Consider the following 22,910-nt stretch of genomic DNA (forward strand, 5'->3'; position numbering starts at 1 on the left):
CTTCCAAAGAAATCCCAGGGCTGATCTTCTTCAGAATGGACTGGTTGGATCTCCTTGCAGTCCAAGGGACCCTCAAGAGTCTTCTCCAACACCACAGTTCAAAAGCATCAATTCTTTGGCGCTCAGCCTTCTTCATAGTCCAACTCTCACATCCATACATGACCTCTGGAAAAACCATAGCCTTGACTAGACAGACCTTTATTGGCAAAGTAATGTCTCTGCTTTTGAACATGCTATCTAGGTTGGTCATAACTTTCCTTCCAAGGAGTAAGCGTCTTCTAATTTCATGGCTGCAGTCACCATCTGCAGTGATTTTGGAGCCCAGAAAAATAAAGTCAGTCACTGTTTCCACTGTTTCCCCATCTATTTGCCATGAAGTGATGGGACCAGATGCCATGATCTTCGTTTTCTGAATGTTGAGCTTTAAGCCAACTTTTTCACTCTCCTCTTTCACTTTCATCAAGAGGCTTCTTAGTTCCTCTTCACTTTCTGCCTAAGGGTGGTGTCATCTGCATATCTGAGGTTATTGATATTTCTCCCGGCAATCTTGATTCCAGCTTGTGTTTCTTCCAGTCCAGCATTTCTCATGATGTACTCTGCATAGAAGTTAAATAAACAGGGTGACAATATACAGCCTTGATGTACTCCTTTTCCTATTTGGAACCAGTCTGTTGTTCCATGTCCAGTTCTAACTGTTGCTTCCTGACCTGCATACAAATTTCTCAAGAGGCAGGTCAGGTGGTCTGGTATTCCCATCTCTTTCAGAATTTCCCACAGTTGATTGTGATCCACACAGTCAAAGGCTTTGGCATAGTCAATAAAGCAGAAATAGATGTTTTTCTGGAACTCTCTTACTTTTTCCATGATCCAGCGGATGTTGGCAATTTGATCTCTGGTTCCTCTGCCTTTTCTAAAACCTGCTTGAACATCTGAAAGTTCACAGTTCATGTATTGCTGAAGCCTGGCTTGGAGAATTTTGAGCATTCCTTTACTAGCATGTGAGATGAGTGCAATTGTGCAGTAGTTTGAGCATTCTTTGGCATGGCCTTTCTTTGGGATTGGAATGAAAACTGACCTTTTCCAGTCCTGTGGCCACTGCTGAGTTTTCCAAATTTGCTGGCATATTGAGCGCAGCACTTTCACAGCATCATCTTTCAGGATTTGAAATAGCTCCACTGGAATTCTATCACCTCCACTAGCTTTGTTCATAGTGATGCTTTCTAAGGCCCACTCGTCTTCACATTCCAGGATGTCTAGCTCCAGGTGAGTGATCACACCATCGTGATTATCTGGGTCATGAAGATCTTTTTTGTACAGTTCTTCTGTGTATTCTTGCCACCTCTTCTTAATATCTTCTGCTTCTGTTAGGTCCATACCATTTCTGTCCTTTATCGAGCCCATTTTTGCATGAAATGTTCCCTTGGTATCTCTTATTTTCTTGAAGAGATCTCTAGTCTTTCCCATTCTGTTGTTTTCCTCTATTTCTTTGCATTGATCGCTGAGGAAGGCTTTCTTATCTCTTCTTGCTATTCTTTGGAACTCTGCATTCAGATGCTTATATCTTTCCTTTTCTCCTTTGCTTTTCACTTCTCTTCTTTTCACAGCTATTTGTAAGGCTCCCCAGACAGCCATTTTGCTTTTTTGCATTTCTTTTCCATGGGGATGGTCTTGATCCCTGTCTCCCGTACAATGTCACGAACCTCAGTCCATAGTTAATCAGGCACTCTATCTATCAGATCTAGACCCTTAAATCTATTTCTCACTTCCACTGTATAATCATAAGAGATTTGATTTAGGTCATACCTGAATGGTCTGTTGGTTTTCCCTACTTTCTTCAATTTAAGTCTGAATTTGGCAATAAGGAGCTCATGATCTGAGCCACAGTCAGCTCCCGGTCTTGTTTTTGCTGACTGTATAGAGCTTCTCCATCTTATAAGCCTGCAATTCAACTCTTCTCCACAGAGTAAACTGTGCAGAGAACTGCGCCCTCATGCCCTGAGGCAGAGGTTCTCAAAGTGTGGTCCTCCCAGTCAGCATCTGCAGCATTACCTGGAATCTTGTTAGAAATGCAGATTCCAGGGTCTCCTTCCAGACCTGCTGAGTCAGAATCTCTGGGTGTGAGGCCCAGTCAACTGGGCTTTAATGAGCCCTCTAGATTATTCTCGGAGAAGGCAATGGCACCCTACTCCAGTACTCTTGCCTGGAAAATCTCATGGACAAAGAAGCCTGGTAGGCTGCAGTCCATGGGGTCGCTAAGAGTAGGACACGACTGAGCGACTTCACTTTGACTTTTCACTTTCATGCATTGGAGAAGGAAATGGCAACCCGCTCCAGTGTTCTTACCTGGAGAATCCTGGAGCATGATGGGCTGTCGTCTATAGGGTTGCATTGAGTCGGACACGACTGAAGCAACTTAGCAGCAGCAGCAGCAGCAGCTAGATTATTCTGCCTTCGACTCAAGTTTGAACCACCTTTCTTGGTATGCTATGTATGTAATGAATTAATTTTTCTCCTACCTATCTGGAATGGTCCTTGTTATAAACCATTCCTGAGAGAACTGGGAAGATAGTCATTCAAGTCATTTTCTGTTCTGTGGTTCAGATGGTGGTCCAGGTGAATAATCCTGTAGAAACCCACGCATATATGCATAAGATGGTATTTTAACCATTTTCCGTTATAGCTCCCCAAATGGAAACATCCTAATGCACATCCACAGAAGATAAGTAAATTATGGCACAAGTGGCCAGAAAACAGGCAAAATATAGGGCTGTTTAGGGCTGCATTCTAGGTGGCAAGAAAATGATGATGGACTTAGGTTAGTGGTTGCTTCTGGGGGTGGGGAAATGGGTGTGACCAGGAGGAAATCAAGAGACAGAGTGTTTTCTTGAGCAGACGTGTTTAACTTGTACCCAGAGATCAAATTGCCAACATCCGCTGGATCATGGAAAAAGCAAGAGAGTTCCAGAAAAACATCTATTTCTGCTTTATTGACTATGCCAAAGCCTTTGACTGTGTGGATCACAATCAACTGTGGGAAATTCTGAAAGAGATGGGAATACCAGACCACCTGACCTGCCTCTTGAGAAATTTGTATGCAGGTCAGGAAGCAACAGTTAGAACTGGACATGGAACAACAGACTGGTTCCAAATAGGAAAAGGAGTACGTCAAGGCTGTATATTGTCACCCTGTTTATTTAACTTCTATGCAGAGTACATCATGAGAAACGCTGGACTGGAAGAAGCACAAGCTGGAATCAAGATTGCCGGGAGAAATATCAATAACCTCAGATATGCAGATGACACCACCCTTATGGCAGAAAGTGAAGAGGAACTAAGAAGCCTCTTGATGAAAGTGAAAGAGGAGAGTGAAAAAGTTGGCTTAAAGCTCAACATTCAGAAAACGAAAATCAGAGCATCCGGTCCCACCACTTCATAGGAAATAGATGGGGAAACAGTAGAAACAGTGTCAGACTTTATTTTTCTGGGCTCCAAAATCACTGCAGATGGTGACTGCAGCCATGAAATTAAAAGACGCTTGCTCCTTGGAAGGAAAGTTATGACCAACCTAGATAGCATATTCAAAAGCAGAGACGTTACTTTGCCAACAAAGGTTCGTCTAGTCAAGGCTATGGTTTTTCCTGTGGTCATGTATGGATGTGAGAGTTGGACTGTGAAGAAGGCTGAGCGCCAAAGAATTGATGCTTTTGAACTGTGGTGTTGGAGAAGACTCTTGAGAGTTCCTTGGACTGCAAGGAGATCCAACCAGTCCATTCTGAAGGAGATCAGCCCTGGGATTTCTTTGGAAGGAATGATGCTGAAGCTGAAACTCCAGTACTTTGGACACCTCATGCGATTGGAAAAGACTCTGATGCTCAGAGGGATTGGGAGCAAGAGGAGAAGGGGACGACAGAGGATGAGATGGCTGGATGGCATCACCGACTCAGTGGACGTGAGTCTCAGTGAACTCCGGGAGTTGGTGATGGACAGGGAGGCCTGGCGTGCTGCGATTCATGGGGTCGCAAAGAGTCGGACACGACTGAGTGATCTGATCTGATCTGATCTGATGCATACATTTGGGGCACTCTTTTGGATGTATCAGTTCAGTTCAGTTGGTCAGTCGTGTCCGACTCTTTGCGACCCCATGGACTGCAGCATGCCAGGCTTCCCTGTCCATCACCAACTCCTGGAGCTTGCTCAAACTCGTGTCCATTGAGTCAGTGATGCCATCCAATCATCTTATCCTCTATCATCCCCTTCTCTTCCTGCCTTCAATCTTTCCCAGCATCAGGGTCTTTCCCAATGAGTCAGTTCTTCCCATCAGGTGGCCAAAGGATTGAAGCTGAAGCTTCAACATCAGTCCTGCCAATGAATGGTCAGGACTGATTTCCTTTAGGATTGATTGGTTGGATCTCCTTGCAGTCCAAGGGACTCTCAAGAGTCTTCTCCAACACCACAGTTCAAAAGCATCAAGTCTTCAGCGCTCAGCTCACAATAAAGAAAGAAAGAAAAACTACTGTGGTGAAAGACACTAAAAATAAAGTAAAAAATAAGCCACAACCTGGGAGAATCTATTTGTATTGTTGTTGTTGTTCAGTCACTCAGTTGTGTCCATCTCTTTGTGACTTCATGGACTGCAGCACACCAGGCTTCCCTGTCCTTCACAATCTCCCAGGGTTTGCTTAAACTCATGTCTGCTGAGTCGGTGATGTTAGTATCCAGACTAAACAAACAACTACATGTTTATTAAAATAAGAAAGACAACACGTGGCAAAACACATTGGAAAAAATGGCCAAAGTCTTTGAGCAGGCATTTCACTAACCATCAGGGAAACAGAAACTAAAAGGAGGTGCCATGACACACTACCTGCCCCGTGCCCACTGCCCATCTCTGTGAGCACCGTCACCTCCTCTACCATTGCTCACCGGCGCCCTGGCCCACAGGGGTATCTGCAGTCCCTTCTCCTATGGGGCAGGGGACCCATATCAGTCAACCCTATTGATGGGAGAATCCCCACCCACATGTCCTTTGCAAACTTCAGAATGTCTACAGTATTATGCCAGTCCCAAATATTTGGATTCTCTCACCAATTTTCCCTGTTGACAATAAGCAATGGTTAGACCTGGACGTGGAATAGACTGGTTCCAAATAGGAAAAGGAGTATGTCAAGGCTGTATATTGTCACCCTGCTTATTTAACTTATATGCAGAGTACATCATGAGAAATGCTGGGCTGGAGGAAGCACAAGCTGGAATCAAGATTGCTGGGAGAAATATCAATAACCTCAGATATGCAGATGACACCACCCTTATGGCAGAAAGTGACGAAGAACTAAAGAGTCTCTTGATAAAAGTGAAAGAGGAGAGTGAAAAAGTTGGCTTAAAGCTCAACATTCAGAAAACTAAGATCATGGTATCTGGTCCCATCACTTCATGGCAAATAGATGGGGAAACAGTGGAAACAGTGACTGACTTTATTTTTCTGGGCTCCAAAATCACTGCAGATGGTGACTGCATCAATGAAATTAAAAGACACTTACTCCTTGGAAGGAAAGTTATGACTAATCTAGACAGCATATTAAAAAGCAGAGACATTACTTTGCCAACAAAGGTCCGTCTAGTCAAGGCTATGGTTTTTCCAGTGATCATGTATGGATGTGAGAGTTGGATTGTGAAGAAAGCTGAGCACCGAAGAATTGATGCTTTTGAACTGTGGTGTTGGAGAAGACTGCAAGGAGATCCAACCAGTCCATTCTAAAGGAGATCAGTCCTGGGTGTTCATTGGAAGGACTGATTTTTAAGCTGAAGCTCCAATACTTTGGCCACCTGATGCGAAGAGCTGACTTTCCCTGATGCTGGGAAAGATTGAGGGCAGGAGGAGTAGAGGACGACAGAGGATGAGATGGTTGGATGGCATCATCGACTCGATAGACATGGGTTTGGGTGGACTCTGGGAGTTGGTGATTGACAGGGAGGCCTGGTGTGCTGTGGTTCATGGGGTTGCAAAAAGTAGGACACAACTGAGTGACTGAACTGAATTGAAAGGGTCATTTAGGCAGGCTTCCTAAACCAGACCTGCTCCTAGGTGAATTGTTGCCTCTGGTAGCAGCTTTCAAATGCAGCTTTCCAGCTCAAAGGGAGACCTTACAGGGCACCCCCTCATGTACACACACCATCCTTTTACTATAATGAAGTGAGTCTACTAAGACTGAAACTGAGCAGGACACTTCAGGCCCTTTTGAGTACACAGCCCCTCGTTCTTGTTTGGAGAAAAAGACTTTCCTCTCTTAGACCTTCCCTGAGTTCCAAAGAGCAGATTCAAGCAGTTACTAACTAGAGGAGTAAGGGAACACAGACACAAAGGAAAAACAAGCCCAGCAACATCTTTTCCATGATTGTCAGCTTAAAACAATGCGTTGACTTATGACCCCAAACTGTGGAGATAATGCTCTATCAAATGGCCCCAAGTGTGAGGGGAATCACACGGACTGAAACTCACCCTGGCCAGGCACCATAGTTACCATTTGTATGAGTTATTTTACGACAGGAGGTCCTGGTAAGGAACATGAAACTACTAAGCCACCCCAACTGGAAGAGTTCAGGAAAGGTCAAAAGGTGACACCACGTGTCCAACCACTCCCAGAATCCTTCTCACTGCCATCGACCTTTGCTGAGCAACGTACGCACCACCAGGAAAGACTCTGAACCAGAATGATTGGCCAAAGACAACCAGGAAACTAATCCCATCACCATAAAACCCACTGTAAGCCATGTGGCAGAGCAGTTCTCCTGGGTTCCCTTACCTTACTGCGCTCTGCCTGGGCATCCCTTCCCAATAAAATCTCTTGCTTTGTCAACACATGTGTCTCCTCTGACAATTCATTTCTGAGTATTAGACCAGAGTCTACTTTCTGGCCCTGGAAGGGGTTCCCCTTCCTGCAACACAAGCAGTCTTAAAATTAGTGACACTGGGTCAATTAAGAACTGAATTCCTGAGCCATCAGGAATTATAACAATAACAATAATAACCATCATTGCTTTTGCTCTCTCTCCAAAAGAAGTTAAGGGATCATGAGACCATGATATACTAGTTTGCTAGGACACAGATCAATCACAATGACAGACTCAAGTTACAAGATGATGCTCAGAAGTCTGCAACTGAGGTCTTATAGGGGAGCTGAAATCACATACCACCCCCACCCCCTTTACTTTTGCTTTTAAAACCCTTGCACCCTGGCCAGCCAGTAGGATGGATTTGAGATGAGTCTAGGTCTCCCACCTTCAGAGTTGGCACCTCCTCAACAAATACAAGCTTCTTTGCTCCAAACTCCACTATTTCAGTTTGTTTGGCTTCACTGTGCATTGGGCATATGAATTTGGGGGTTGACAACAATATCACTTTTTTCTTTCATTTATTTTTAGGAAGATGATCAAATGCTTCGGCCATTTGTACACCAACAGTCACAAATGTTAAAGGACTTTGGGGACCTACTTGAATCCAGCTTGTGGAAACTGAAAAATGATGTTGCTCTTATAGTGAAACAGAAGAAAGAATGTTTACTGCATGCGGAATAGTGTTCAGTTCAGTCGCTCAGTCCTGTCCAACTCTGGGACCCCACAGACTGCAGCACTCCAGGCTTCCCTGTCAATCACCAACTCTTGGAGCTTGCTCAAACTCATGTCCATCGAGTCAGTGATGCCATCCAACCATCTCATCCTCTGTCGTCCCCTTCTCCTCATGCCTTCAATCTTTCCCAGAGGATACACCAACTGAAAACATTTGCACTTTGAGTTGTCAAGATTATTTAATTAACTTGGCTATCGGAGCTGAATTGTGGACTCAACCTAGTCAACCCATTTCTCACTCACTCAACCTATTACACTGCTTTCAAGCAAAATTCCTTTTTATTTGATTTAAAATCATGTAAAAATCAATTCAGGCTGAAGGTGAGGTGGAAAATATGAGCAGTCAATGGTTAGCAGTCAGCAAGAGGATCGACTGCCTGGAGCTGAATCCATGACTAATCAGTTCTGTGGTTTGGAGCAAGCCATGTTCCCTCTCTAAGTCTCTTTCCTTATCTGTTCTTCTTTAAGTTAAGGACCCTCTTTCTTCTGTACAGTTTTTCCAGCTGCTGCTGCTGCTAAGTCGCTTCAGTCCGACTCTGTGCAACCCTATAGATGGCAGCCCACCAGGCTCCCCCGTCCCTGGGATTCTCCAGGCAAGAACACTGGAGTGGGTTGCCATTTCCTTCTCCAACGCATGAAAGTGAAAAGTGACAGAGTTGCCGTCTAACATGAGTAAGATTCTTATCAGTTTCATGCCTCTCACTGTATTGTAGAAATTCCATAAAGGAAATGATTGTCCTCTTTACATGATGAATGTAACAGAACACTTATTTGTGTTTATGGTATGATTACAAAAGGAACAGTCTTTGCCTTATTTTTAGGCTTCAGTGAAAAATGTAGTTAAATGTAAAAGTAAATTAGAGAAAAGTTTTGCTTAGGCAGTGAAAATCAGTAGCAATTTACCAGCTACATCTTTCAAACTAACCACAGGTATAGAACCAGGGAAAATGAATGATGAACCCAGTTATTAGCAGGACACAGACTGCTTGGGAAGCACATTTCTACCATTACTCAATTACACAGACATGTCCAAACACAAATCCACTGTTCAATTGACAATCCTTTATTATTAAACTTTAGGTAAGAGTCCAAAATCAGTCAGTGTAGATGGGTGAAAAACTAGGCTAAAACAGCAAAAACTGCAGTTTCATTTGGCAAAGGCCTACACTATGCAGAGAAATTCATGGGAAAGTGAGATCTCATTTGATACCATGACAAGGAAAACAGCAGCCACTATCTCACATGACCACCAGCCTGGGTGTGTCAGCAACACAGACAGAGCCACCCATCCCATCCTCTGATCTGCCAGCTCACTTATAAAAAATGACCATGAATTCTTCAATGAAAAAGTCAGTCAAATATTAAGTTTTCTCTCAAAAGCAATAAAATCACAAAAACCAGCTAAGATTTGAAATTTGGGGTAAGCTAGTACAATTTCCTGCTTTTAATGTATACATATTTTAGATTTGACAATCTTTTCCACATATAGTCAGATAGGTTTATAGAAGCATTTCAACACACCAAATTAAAAAGCTGTTAATTCATACATTTTATGACTTCAATTAATTATTCAAATGTTTAGACTTCAGTGCTGCTAATGACACTAAATTCAATGCCATGTTCATTGAGTCTGTCAATCAACTTTGTTCTGGAGAAAGCTGCTCCGGGCGTGAAGACTCCACCCCTGTAAGACAAGATAAAAACAGTGCACAATGCCCAGCCCCAGCCCCTTCCTCTGCTAGTATGATCTGCTGGACAGCTAGCTATCAAAGCAATGCAAAACTTATAAAAACCCGATTCTTAATTTCATCATGGACTGTTTTTGGTTCCACTTCTAAAACCAGCCAAGTGAGCAAGTAGCTATTATTTAAGAGGAAACTAGTACCTAGCAAACCTGTCTCGACTGTTTCAGTGATAATGAGACTGTTTCCATTACACTGGTGTGTGTGTGTTGGAAGGGCCACATGGAGGGTTATCAACCCAAGTAACAGTTGCTGTTTATAAAGTCAGCCCTAAGACTCAGAAGATTAAATATATACATGCATGCATGCTAAGTCGCTTCAGTTGTGTCCAACTCTTTGGGACCCCATGGACTGTAGCCTGCCAGGCTCCTCTGGGATTCTCCAGGCAAGAATACTGGAGTGGGTTGCCATGCCCTTCTTCAGGGGATTGTCTCTACCTAAGGATTGAACCCATGTCTCTGTCTCCTACACTGGCAGGCGGGTTCTTTGCCACTTGGGCCACCTGGGAAGCCTCTAAATATACCCATGGACAAAATAAACTTAGGTAATCAATTATTAATAAAGCATAAACAGGACAAATAGGATGAAAATAAGTTTTTTTTACATGTAATGGCTACCATTCAGAAAATGCTAAATATTTTCAAAGGGTATACAAATATTTGAAGAAAATATAATTAAGTTTCACTTTATATAATTTTTATGTTTATTACTTACTAGTTTCTGGTCATACCTGATTTATTTCTAAGCCTGCAAGCCTATGCTTATTTGTAAAGCTGGCCTACTTTTAGGCTAACAGCTAAATCCTCCAGTAATATAGTGTACTTTATAATTATCTAGCCAGGATGCCATGAATCAAGGCTCTCACTGGCAGCTGGGTATCATTCAGCATGGATTAAGGGCTCCTGTCAATAACATTGAACTACGGGGACATTTTTTTGAATAGCTAACTTGGGATCTGAGTTATTTTTCGAAGGAACTGAAGCCAACTTACATGGCTCTCAACTTCTTTCTCCTCTCATTTCTTTCTGCACTGTTCCTAGAAGTCAGTAAGGAACTTCCTCACGATTTTAAGTTCATCTCTCTCTTTGGATCAAAGATATTGTAAACCCAATACCTGAAAACTGAACTAAAATAAGCTAAAATATAACATAAATGGAAAAGATATCTTTAAATTTGAAGAAAACCAGACTCACGCCTTAGGAAGATCAGAGGCATCATTTAAAAGAATCATGGCTGCCTGGACCATGGCTATGGAGGTAGATACATAGCCAGCTTCTGCAGAAAACAGGTGATCAAGAAAAAGAAAGTATAAACTAGACATTCAATAGCACCGAAAAATCAAATGGTAGATTTTATATCTTAGTGTACAGAATTTCCTTAATACTCTGTTCATGAAATAACAATAATAACAATTAACATTTATATAGTCCTTATTAAGCGTTAGGAACTGTATTAAGTGCTTTAAATCTATTAAACTCATTTAATCCTCTTAACAATCATACAAGGTTAGTACTATTTTATATCCATTTTACAGATGAGGAAACTGAGGCATAGAGAGGTTAAGCGCCTCATTCACATTCACAGAGTTAGACAGTGGTTGAACCAGAATCACATGAGGGCAGCTAGCTCAAGCCAACACTCTTACCAATGATCCTAGATTTATTCATACACTGTGCAATCTTTGCGACCCCTTAGACTGCAGCCCATTCAGCTCCTTTGTCCATGGGATTCTCCAGGCAAGAATACTGGAGTGGGTTGCCATTTCCTCCTCCAGGGGATCTTCCTGACCCAGGGATCAAACCCTGGTCTCCTGCATTGTGGGCAGATTCTTTACCATCTGAGCCACCAGGGAAGCCCAACTCACACTAAACTGACCTTTATCAATCAAATTCACTTTAAAAAAACAGACTCAGTTTCTTAAAGGACAACTGAGTAACTCTCAAAGAAGTCTAACTTTAAGAAGTAACTTTAAAAGAAGTCTATAAACCAGTATAACATTGGTGTTTATATTCATGTCAAATAAGAACATAGCTTATCCTAAAAACCCAAGTAGAAATTTGAAAAAAAATGCAAGATGCAAAGATATCTTTGCTATTTGGCTTGATTAAAAACTGTACAACAGATGCCCGTGATCTATTAGGAAGGATGGTAATGAAATGTAACTCACAGTGGGGCTGTCTCTGTATAGTTCTCTACAATTTGTACTCCTAGTTACTGAATGTTTTGGGGTGACAGTTTTTTAACAACCTATCAAAATTTTTACCCTCCCTGGAAAAACACACATGTGCACATATTTTACAAGCAATGTCAGGGTGATCCCAGACTCCAAAGAAAGCTTGGACCACAGCCTTGATTATAATTATACTACTGTTATAAGTAAAAGGCTTTAATGTGACCCTTGAGTATGAGAGTAGAACAGACAAATATCAATCAGCCCCTTGTCTTCTTATATTAAAAATTCCATTCAGAATTACTGAATCATACTGAAAGAAAACAAAAAAATCAGAGAGAGGTATACAACAATAAAACTGAATGATACCAGTAATTCCAATCCTTCTTTTGACAGAATTATTTATCATTATTAACTTAAATAACTGTATAAATTGATTTCTAAAACAAATTTTAAAAAGAAATTATGACTAGTACACCACTTTACAGCTTAAGACAATGTAAAACTCCCAAACGTTCTTCAGTCACATGTGAAATACCTGGTCCTTTCACCTGAGTACAAATTCTGATGTTTGGTTTGTTCTTAACAGGGGAGACGCCTTGGCTGAACCCTTGACCAAAAAATGTCATCGTAAATGAGGAAGCGTCAATCTGAGGAACAGAAAGCAAAGAGTTTATTAAATAAATATGTCATTTCCTCCTTGAACACAATAAAACATTCTATCAACATTATACTTCATATAAGACATTTTTAATAGATACCACAATCAATATTCTATTAGATAGAATATCCTGTCATCCTTAACTAAGCATGGAACAAAAAATAATTCTTTGAAGAACTGTAAGTTTTGCTGACTGGTGTAATGTTCTGGGGACAGAGGTAGTGAGGAATATAGCTGAGTCTTAGTGAAGAATAAAGATGAATCTTAGGCTGTGGCTGAAAGAACAGCATTACTAAAACAGGCAGTTTCAAAGGAAAAGCTGGAGGTAGTTTTTATTTTAGGACAGAATATGTTACTCTGGCTTTAGATATGTTTGAGGTGAGAAGACAAAAATAGTCAGCAAGTAATGGTAATATTGGCCTAGGATATAGACACAAAACTGCTCCATTTAGAAATATAAAAATTTGATTCAAAATTAAATTATAGAAGATTTATCCAAGCATCTGTCATAATCACTAAACTTAGAAATAAAGTAACAAAGCCATGGTGAACAAATTTTTATTAAGTATAAACCAACTGTCAGACATTATGTTAGGCCCTGCGACATAAAGTATTTATAAAATAAAATATGTGGCATTTCTAGAGCTTAGTTTAGGGGAAGGGGGAAGATTGTGTGTGTGTGTGTGTGTACACACACATGAGATCTAGTAACAATATGAAACATGAATTAGAAGTACAGGGTTAGTTTAGTGGAGAGCATTATTAAATTTACTGAGCAGGAGGCCAGGGTCTTGAATTGTCTGTGTCCTCACAGCACACATACATATCTAATAGAGAAGTTTATTACAAAGAAAAGTAAAGTAGGTACCAGAAAAGAGAAATCATTATTTAAAGGCAAAACCAGACAAGGTGGCTACAAGAAACGAAAATTACAGCCCATATCTCGGATAAATATAAGTGCAAAATGAAAGCAAAAGTCAGTCAGTTGTATCCAACTCTTTGCGACCCCATGGACGGTAGCCTGCCAGGCTCCTCTGCTCATGGAATTCTCCAGGCCAGAATACTGAAGTGGGTAGCTGTTCCCTTCTCCAGGGGATCTTCCCAACCCAGGAACTGAACCCAGGTCTCCTGCATTGAAGGGGGATTCTTTACCAACTGAGACACCAGCGAAGCCTCAGCTTCCTATGCAAAGTCCTCAGCAAAATATTAGCAAACTGAATTCAACAATACATTGAATGGACCATAAGCTATAATTAAGATCTGGCTGTCACGCTAGTGGTAAAGAACCCGCCTAACAATACAGGAGGCATAAAAGACATGGGTTCGATCCCTGGGTCAGGAAGATCCCCTGGAGGAGGGCATTGCAACCCATTCCAGTATTCTTGCCTGGAGAATCCCATGGAGAGAGGAGCCTGTCCATAGGGTCACAAAGAGTTGGACATAACAGAAGTGACTTTGCACAGCACAGCACAGCATATACTCTACTTAAGTGGGATTTAGTTTAGGGATGCAAACATGTTCAACATCCACAAATAAGTCAATGTGATATTCCACATTAACAAAATAAAGGATAAAAATCATATAATCATCTTAAACACAGGAAAAGCACTTGACAAAATTCAACATCCATTTATAATAAAAAGTCTCAACAAAGTGTGTATATAGAGGGGACATATTTCAACATAATAAAGGCCACATATGACAAACCCATAGCCAACAGCATACTCAATGGTGAAAAGTTGAGAGCTTTTCTGAAAGCTTTTCTTCTAAGATCAGAAACAAGACAAGAGTACCCACTCTTGCCACTTCTATTTAACATAGTATCTGGCAGTCCTAGTCACAACCATCAGACAAGAAACAGAATACAAGGAATCTAAATTGGAAAGTAAGAAGTAAAATTGTCACTGTATGCAGAGGTCATGGTATTATATATAGAATATCCTAAAGATCCCACAAAAAAACTATTAAAACTAATAAATGAACTCAGTAAAGTTGCAGGATATAAATACAAAGTTAACATACAGAAATTTATTGCATTTCTATATACTAACAACAATCAGAAAGAGAAATTAAGAAAACAATCTTATTTACAATCCCATCAAAAGGAATAATACCAAGAAATAAATCTAATCAAGGATGTAAAATACTTATGCTTGAGAAACCATGACACTAATGAAAGAAACTGAAGATGACACATAGAAATAGATACCATGCTCTTGGATTGTAAGAACTAATATTGTTAAAATGACAATACTACCCAAGAAAATCTACACAGTCAATGCAATACCTATCAAAATACCAATGGCATTTTTCACAGAATGAGACCAAATAATTCTTAAATTTGAAGTCAAAAGACCTCAAAGAGTCAAAGTAATCCTGAGAAACAATAACAAAGCTCGAAGTATCATCTTCTCTAATTTCAAATTACAGTACAGAAGTACAGTAATCAAAAGAGTATGGGGTACTGAGAACTCCCTGGTGGTACAGGGGTTAGAACGCCATGCTTCCACTGCAGGAGGCATGGGTTCAATCTCTGGTTGGGGAACTAAGATCCTGTAAGCTGTGCAGCATGGCCAAAAAAAACCCCAAACCAGTATGGTACTGGCACACAAAAAAATAGACACATAGATCAATGGAACAGAATAGAGAGCACAGAGATAATCCCACACTTACACGTTCAGTTAATCTACAACAGAGGAGGCACGAACATACAACAAAAAAGACAGTCTCTTTAATAAACTGTGTTGGGAAAATTGGACAGCTACATGCAAAAAATCAAACTGGACTACTGTTTCACAACATATAGAAAAATAAACTCAAAATGGATTAAGAACTTAAATGTAAGACTTGAAACCACAAAACTCCTGAGAGGAAAATATAGGTAGTATGCTCTTTGACACCAGTCTTACTATTTTACTGGATGTCTTCTTAGCAGAAACAAAAGCAAAAATAAACAAGTGGAACTACATTAAACTGAATTTTGCACAGTGAAACTATCAACAAAACAAAAATACTGCCTACTGAATGGAAGAAGATATTTGCAAAAAATGTATCCAATAAGGAGTTAATATCTAAAATATACAAAAATACATATAACTCAACCAAACAATCTGATTAAAAATGGGCCTGAATAGACATTTTCCCAAAAATACATACAGGTGACTAACAAAACATGCTCAGTGTCAGTAATCATCAGGGAAATGCAAATCATACAATCCAGTAAGTCCACTTCCAGATATTTATTTGAAGCAAACCAAACACTAATTTGAAAAAATATATGCATCCCCATGTTCACCACAGCGTTATTTACAATAGCTGAGATATGGAAAACAACCTAAATGTCCACTGATGTGCAAAGAAAATGTAGTGAGTGTGTGTGTGTGTCCGTGTCCACACACAGGGATGTTATTCAGCCATAAAAAAGAATGAAATCCTGCCATCTGTGATGACACGGATGGACTTCAGGTAAAGTAAGACAAAGATAAATACTGTACGTTCCGTCATTGGTGAGAACGCAAATGGGTGCAGCCACCATAGAAAACAGGATGGAAGTTCCTTCAAAAACTAAAAACAGAGCTGCCATATGATCCAGCAAACCCACTCCTGGCCATATATCCAGAAAAAAGGAAAACTTTAATTCAAAAGATAAATGCATGCCAATGTTCATAGCCGCACTATTTATAATAGCCAAGACATGGAAACAATCCAAGTGCTCATCAACAGACAACTGGTTTAAGGAGATGTGGTATGCACGGTGTGGTGGTGGTTTAGCCGCTCAGTCATGTCCGACTCTTGTGGCTCCATGGACTGTAGCCCACCAGGCTCCTCTGTCCACAGGATTTTCCAGACAAGGATACTGGAGTGGATTGCCATTTCCTTCTCCAGTGGATCTTCCCAACCCAGGAAACGAACCTGGGTCTCCTGCATTGCAGGCAGATTCTTTACCACCAGAGCTATGAGGGAAGCCCCTAATATGTATATATACAATGAAATATTACTGTTATAAAAAAAGAATGAAATATTGCTGTTTGAAGCAACACAGACGGACCTGGAGAATACCATACTAAGTAAAGTAAGTCAAACAGAGAAAGGCAAATATATGATATCATTTATATGTAGAATTTAAAAACTGATACAAAATATAAACAAATTCAGACATAGAAAACAAATTTATTGTTACCAAAGAGGAAAGGGGGGCAGATAAATTAAGAGTAGGGGATTAACAACTACAAACTACTACACGCAGAATAGATCAGCAACATGGAACTACTGTATAACAGAAGGAACTATATCCAATACCTTGTAATAACCTATAATGGAAAATAACGTGAAAAAAAATATATATGTATAACTAAGTTACTTTGCCATATACCTGAAACTAACACAATATTGTAAATCAACTACACTTCAATAAACAATTAAATCTGACCCTGTTATCACCTTCTTTAAAATACTTCCCTGACTTACTGCTTTGGCAATGACTTTCACACCTGGGACATTATATATCAGAATCACTCAGGGAGCTTTTTTCAAATACATGTTTTGACCCTGGCATTTGGACATTCTGATTCAGTAGGTGTGAAGTGTGGCCTCATAGCAGAGATCTCAACTTTGGGAGAGAACCCAAAACAGATGATCAGAGATTCAGGTTTGATTGGTGTAGAATGTGGCTTGGGCACTGGACTTTTTGAAAGCTCTTCAGTGATGTTAATGCACACTCAATTTCATAAAAGCATTATTTAAAATAGACAAAAGATAGAAGTAATCCAAATGTCGACGCACAGATGAGTGGATAAGCAAAATAGGGCATATACAATCAGCCCTCTGTATCCCTGATGAACTAAAATGGTAAAGATGGGAAATTTTATGTCATGCGTATTTTAATTTTACCACAATTAGAAGGAAGTGGCGGAGAAGGGAGACAGGAGAGAAGAGAGAGGGAACTAAGGTAGTTGTGATGGATTTGGAGAAAAATCTAGAATGATGCCTACGTTCTTGATTGGCCAGATGATAGTGCCACCAACTGAGATGGGAAACATAGAAGGAAGAAGAGGGTTTGGTGGAAAGAAGTTCAGATTTTACACATTATATTTTAAGTGCCTAAAGCAGTTGTATTGAGGATATTGGACAGGTGACGATTCAATTTATCTACCATGGGAATCCAGGGTGTGTGAAAGAGGAAAAAGGAAGTAAGTTTCGGAGAGAGGGACAGAGGAGGTAAAAAGGATGAGATAACGAAGGAGTACAACTGAAGAGTAAAAAATCTGAAATTTCTACGATGTAAAGAGAACACAATTTCTGGAGCCAAACAGCTCAGTTCTCATTCTAGCCTGGCTATCTACTTACTACAGGACTTTGGCAAATTTCTCAGCCTCTCTGTTACTTCTGTTACTTATTTTCCTCATTTATAAAATGGATATAACACCTCCCTCAAGGAGTGTTTGAAAAGATTGAGTATTGTAATGTATATAAAGAACATAAGAATGTCTGAAACACAGTTAGTGCTTCATCAAGTCTTAGCTATTATTATCACTGCACTGAGGAAAAGTAAAAACAAAATTAAGAAAAATATTATTTTAGAGACCTGGATACAAAGGAAAGGATTACCTGTTTTTGTGTTGGACCTTGTTTTGAAAAATAACCAAAGGAGAAGAGCCATGGGAACTACAGGGAAAAAAAAAAAAACTTTAGTCATATTTTTTAAAATTCATAGAAAATACTTCTATAGGTTTAATTTCATAAAAACTTACTTACTTTTATGAGAAGTTGCCTTCCGATGCCAAACCTCACAAAGAATAAAAAGAAGAGTCCAGCAAACATCAGCTTAATAACAGAAGTGATGCCTCCCACATTTATATAAGCAGCATACTGAACCTAGATTCAGAATATAAAATCAGGATATTATGCCCTTCTTAGACCAAGTAATAAAAAAATGTTAGCTACTAATAACTTATTATACAGTCAGAAATATCAAATGAAAGCAGTTTTCACTTTATGAATGTGTTATGTTCTAAAAGCTTGTTCAGAAAACAGACACTAGAGGGACATTTTTTAAAAGGAATTGTTGGAAACAATAATTAGCTCCCCCTCCTTGAATACAAATATGAAATGTTCATAATCATATACCTGAGTTTAATAATTATACATTATAGAATGTATACTCCACTTACAACCTCTTCAAGAAATTTTTTTTTAACTTGAAATAGTTTCCTCTTCAAGTCTCGGCAGTGGGAATAATGACTTCCCTCACCAACTGAGTAGGATGGGACTCCAGAGGTAGCAAGGACAGAAGAGAGAAGAACCCAGATATCTCCATAAGCAACAGAAAGTATTCTAGCAGCTCAAACTCCCAACAGGACTGTTGGCTGATTACAACACCAGGATTTCCTGCACTGAACTTGCTTCTACTGTCTCATGTAAAAAACATATTCAGAAGGTCAGATCTGAATTGTGGGAGGAAGCTATTGCTGCTGCTGCTGCTGCTAAGTCACTTCAGTCGTGTCCGACTCTGTGCGACCCCATAGACAGCAGCCCACCAGGCTCCCCCGTCCCTGGGATTCTCCAGGCAAGAACATTGGAGTGGGTTGCCATTTCCTTCTCCAATGCATGAAAGTGAAAAGTGAAAGTTAAGTTGCTCAGTCGTGTCTGACTCTTCGCGACCCCATGGACTGCAGCCTACCAGGCTCCTCCACCCATGAAATTTTCCAGGCAAGAGTACTGGAGTGGGTTACCATTGCCTTCTCCGGGGAGGAAGCTATTACCACGCCCATAAAATGCAAAATGCTCTACACTACTAGCTCTTTATGCTTCCAGAAACTGAAACATTCACTATTCAACTCTTTCTTTTTTGGATTTATAAACATAAAAATCCTACATTACACTGATAGAGGAACTGAAACAAACTAGAATACTCTTTACTAAAAAATAAATCATATATACTTACAGGTGACTGCTCTAAATTTTCATGCAAGTAACGCTGAGTCCGCTTCACAACAGACACATCTGCTCCCAAGAAAGGAATGGAATAACTGTTGAGTTCTCTGCAGTAAGAAATTGGCCACCTGCAAGACAGACCCAAGTTGCAGCTTTTCCATTTACAGTGACCACAACTTTAACTGGTAAATTTCTGAATAAAAACCTTAACTCTTGCTGAGGCAATTAGTGGTAACAATAATGATGGCAGATCTGCTCTTCATTAAAATTTACTTTAGTATTCATCCTTTGTTCTCTACACTTGCACCCAAATAAGTGAAAAGTTAGAACACTAGTATTCTTCATACCATGGGCACTTAACACATACATAATTTAACCATGTTTTGTACCCCAACAATTTCTTCAGATAATGATAAAAAGAACACTCATTTCAATAGCCAAACTCTGAGTTCAGGGTTCTCATATATAAACACTATTAATATATTGATTAACATACATAAGATCATCACATTTTTATTGCATAAAATTTAACTGATGTTTAATTTTGATACTGATAGTGAAGAGTCATAAAACTAATTTTTCCCAGAATCCAAATGTATTATTATATATGAAGTAGTTAAACTTAGTGTAACATATTAATTATATTTTATTTATCTTTGAAAATAACAGTGAACTCACTATAACAGTCTCCAGGCTTTTTTAAGAGCACATGCTATTAACAGTCAGATAAACAACAATATGCTTAGATAACCTGAAGAACAGATTTTGAGATAATATACCTTCTTTTCAATTTTGGTCCAACAATTGGGACAGGCTTCATATCTGACTCATTTCGTAGCTTTTTCAAATTACTCTTATCTCCAAAACCATAAACTGCTGACTTCCAGGTACCATCATGAACACACAACCCCTAACAAAATAATTCAAGAGTTAAAGAAACATGTAAACTCATACAACACTGTAAATCAACTACACTCCAAAAAAAATTAAAATATTAAAGAAACATGTCTTAAGGGATAATTACTAAAATGCAAAACGAAGTCATTTATAATTGATACAAAGAACACTGCCTCTTATTTGAGCAAGGCATAATCTCTAACTCAATAATCTTGAGATGAGTTTTTATGACCAGCTAGGCAGCAGTAACATTCACTAGTACAATCATATTCGCTGTTTACATCCTTTTTACATACTACATATTTATAACACATGCCCTTTCTTCTTTCCTCCTACCATCATTTATCTTCTTTTTAACAAGCCAGTGAGTTTCACTTCATCATTTTCACTTAACTATCACTGATTTCTTTAAGCAGGAAAAAAGAAATAATAAAATCATCAGAAGATTCATGTTTTCACAAAACAGCTTTGATGAAACTGAAAGGTAGAGAGATACCAATCTAACTTCCATTTTTTTACAAATTAATCACTTCTGTTTTGCTAAAACTAAAACAGAGCTAAAAGTCTTCCAAGTTTAATTTGGGAAACTATTCTCAATCTGCACCTAGCCACTTTGACCTATTTGCAAAGATTTCTTAAAATCAGGGGAAAACAGATTTTTTAAAAACCTAAGAGTATCTTCTTGTACAAATAAGCCATTAAAAAGACAAAAACTACAACTCATTTAAAAAACCTTTTATTTTGCTAAAAAATAGAAAAGTGCACAGAACATAAAAGCATAATTTAATGTAATTATGAGGCTAACATCTATTTAAGCCCAGAAAGCCCTCCTTCTTTCCTGCCTTTGTGATAATCAAGAAAAATTCTTGTTTTTGTTTTTTTTTTTAGTTTTACCACCTAAGAATTCATTTCTAGACAGTGTAGTAAATTTTGCCTGTTTCTAAATTTTATAGAAATGGAACCATATAGTGTATATTTCTTGAGTTTTGCTTCTTTTGTTCAAAACTGTGATGTCAGGATTCATCATGTGTTAGAAATACCTCTTTACTTTGCAGCTGACCTTAACATTTTCTTAATGGTGTCTTAGATTAAAAAATTACTCAATTAAATATTTTTAAATGTATACAAAAATATTATACAGCATATTAGAAATTTTCTGAAGAGGTTTTATAAGTTCTCATCACAAGAAAAAAAATTATAACTAAATATGGTGATAGATATTAACTATCCATGGTGATCATTTTGTAATACATACAAACACTGAATCTGTTGTACATCTGAATAGTATAATGTTATATGTCAATTATACATCAATAAAAATAAATTAATAAAATAAAATATATTTCTGGGCAAAAAGAAGCCATTCCCGAACTTGAGGCCATGAAATGCCACCTTCTAAAAGCTTAGTGTTTTGCCTTATTCATCAAGGTCTATAACCCATCTCAACTTGATTTTGTACACAGTGCAAAGTATGAGTCCAATTTCATTGTTTCTCCATACCCATCATCTTCTGAAGAGACTCTTTACCATAAATCAAGTGCTCATATATGCACAAACTACTTTGAGCTCTTTATCCTGTTCTGTTGACCTATTGCTATCTCCCTGCCAATATTACACTCTGACTTGACATTCAAGAGCATTGTTCTACCTTATTCTCCTTTAAGAAAGTGTTGTCTATTTTCAGCCCTCTGCATTTTCATACACATTTTAGAACTAGTTTGTCAAGCTTCACACTAAAAGAAAACAAGCAAAAAAAAAAAAAAAAAACCTGTTTGGGATTTTGATTGGAATTATATGGGATTATAAATCAATTTAAGGAAAACTGACATCCTGACAAACTCGAGTATTCAAATCGATGAATATGGTGGATTCTCATATTTGCTTGTCTTTAAGGTCACTCAATAACATTTTATAGTTTTCTTCAAAGAACTCTTACACATTTTGTATCACTTATTCTTAAGTATTTGATCATTTTAATTTTTTAAAGTGCTGGCTGCAATGGTTCTTTGTTGCAGCACACAGGCTTCTCACGTTGTGGTGTGTGGGCTTCTCTTGTTGCGGGGGCCGAGCTCTAGAGCACACAGCCTCAGTAGTTGCTATGTATGGGCTCGGTTGCCCTGTGTCATGGGGATCTCAGTTCCCCAACCAGGGATTGAACCTGCGTCCCCTGCATTGGGAGACAGTTTCTTAACCACTGGACCATCAGGGAAGTCCCCTAGTTCTTGATTTTTTAATGCTACTATGCTGCTGCTGCTGCTGCTAAGTCACTTCAGTCGTGTCCAACTCTGTGCAACCCCATAAATGGCAGCCCACCAGGCTCCCCCATCCCCAGGATTCTCCAGGCAAGAACACTGGGAGTGGGTTGCCATGTCCTTCTCCAATGCATGAAAATGAAAAGTGAAAGGGAAGTCGCTCAGTCATGTCCAACTCCTAGTGACCCTATGGACTGCAGCCTACCAGGCCCCTCCATCCATGGGATTTTCCAGGCAAGAGTACTGGAGTGGGGTGCCATTGCATGGTCTTTTTTTCAAAACAATTCATTTTCTAACTGTGGCTGGTATATAGAAATGCAACTGATTTTTATATTTCTGCTTTCCATTCTAGTCTTCTAGCAATAATAAAGACTCAAGTGGAATTAAACAAAGAAAAGAAAAACAATAAAGTCAATGAAACCAAAGTCAGTTCTTTAAAGAAATTCATCACATTGAAAAACCTTTAGCTGGACTGAGAGAGAGGGAGAGGGCTCAAATTACTAAAATCAGGAATGAAAGAAGTGGGATTACTAATCTTACAGAAAGAAAAAGGAGTATAAGGAAATACTGTGAACAGTTGTATGCCAAACAAATTAGATAACCTAGATGAAATGAACAAATTCTTAGAAAGA

General features: G+C 39.1%; 2 protein-coding genes across 2 annotated transcripts in view; one reads left to right on the forward strand and one right to left on the reverse strand.

Moving 5' to 3' along the window:
- LOC109570130 (kinesin-like protein KIF28P) overlaps positions 1 to 8,563 on the forward strand; it is an 82,369-nt gene extending 73,806 nt beyond the window's left edge. Inside the window, exon 23 of the mRNA XM_070768085.1 lies at positions 7,420 to 8,563. Coding sequence (XP_070624186.1) covers positions 7,420 to 7,572 — 153 coding nt within the window. The 3' untranslated portion in view covers positions 7,573 to 8,563. The remainder of the gene's footprint in view (positions 1 to 7,419) is intronic.
- Positions 8,564 to 8,665: 102 nt separating this feature from the next.
- SCCPDH (saccharopine dehydrogenase (putative)) overlaps positions 8,666 to 22,910 on the reverse strand; it is a 29,992-nt gene continuing 15,747 nt past the window's right edge. Inside the window, exons 6-12 of the mRNA XM_019976762.2 lie at positions 19,909 to 20,039; positions 19,140 to 19,257; positions 17,951 to 18,070; positions 17,804 to 17,860; positions 12,074 to 12,185; positions 10,559 to 10,640; positions 8,666 to 9,307 (exon numbers count right to left, since the gene is read on the reverse strand). Coding sequence (XP_019832321.1) covers positions 9,202 to 9,307; positions 10,559 to 10,640; positions 12,074 to 12,185; positions 17,804 to 17,860; positions 17,951 to 18,070; positions 19,140 to 19,257; positions 19,909 to 20,039 — 726 coding nt within the window. The 3' untranslated portion in view covers positions 8,666 to 9,201. The remainder of the gene's footprint in view (positions 9,308 to 10,558; positions 10,641 to 12,073; positions 12,186 to 17,803; positions 17,861 to 17,950; positions 18,071 to 19,139; positions 19,258 to 19,908; positions 20,040 to 22,910) is intronic.

This window comes from Bos indicus, chromosome 16, assembly GCF_029378745.1.
Source record: "Bos indicus isolate NIAB-ARS_2022 breed Sahiwal x Tharparkar chromosome 16, NIAB-ARS_B.indTharparkar_mat_pri_1.0, whole genome shotgun sequence".
In the NCBI taxonomy this organism is placed as follows: domain Eukaryota; kingdom Metazoa; phylum Chordata; class Mammalia; order Artiodactyla; family Bovidae; genus Bos; species Bos indicus.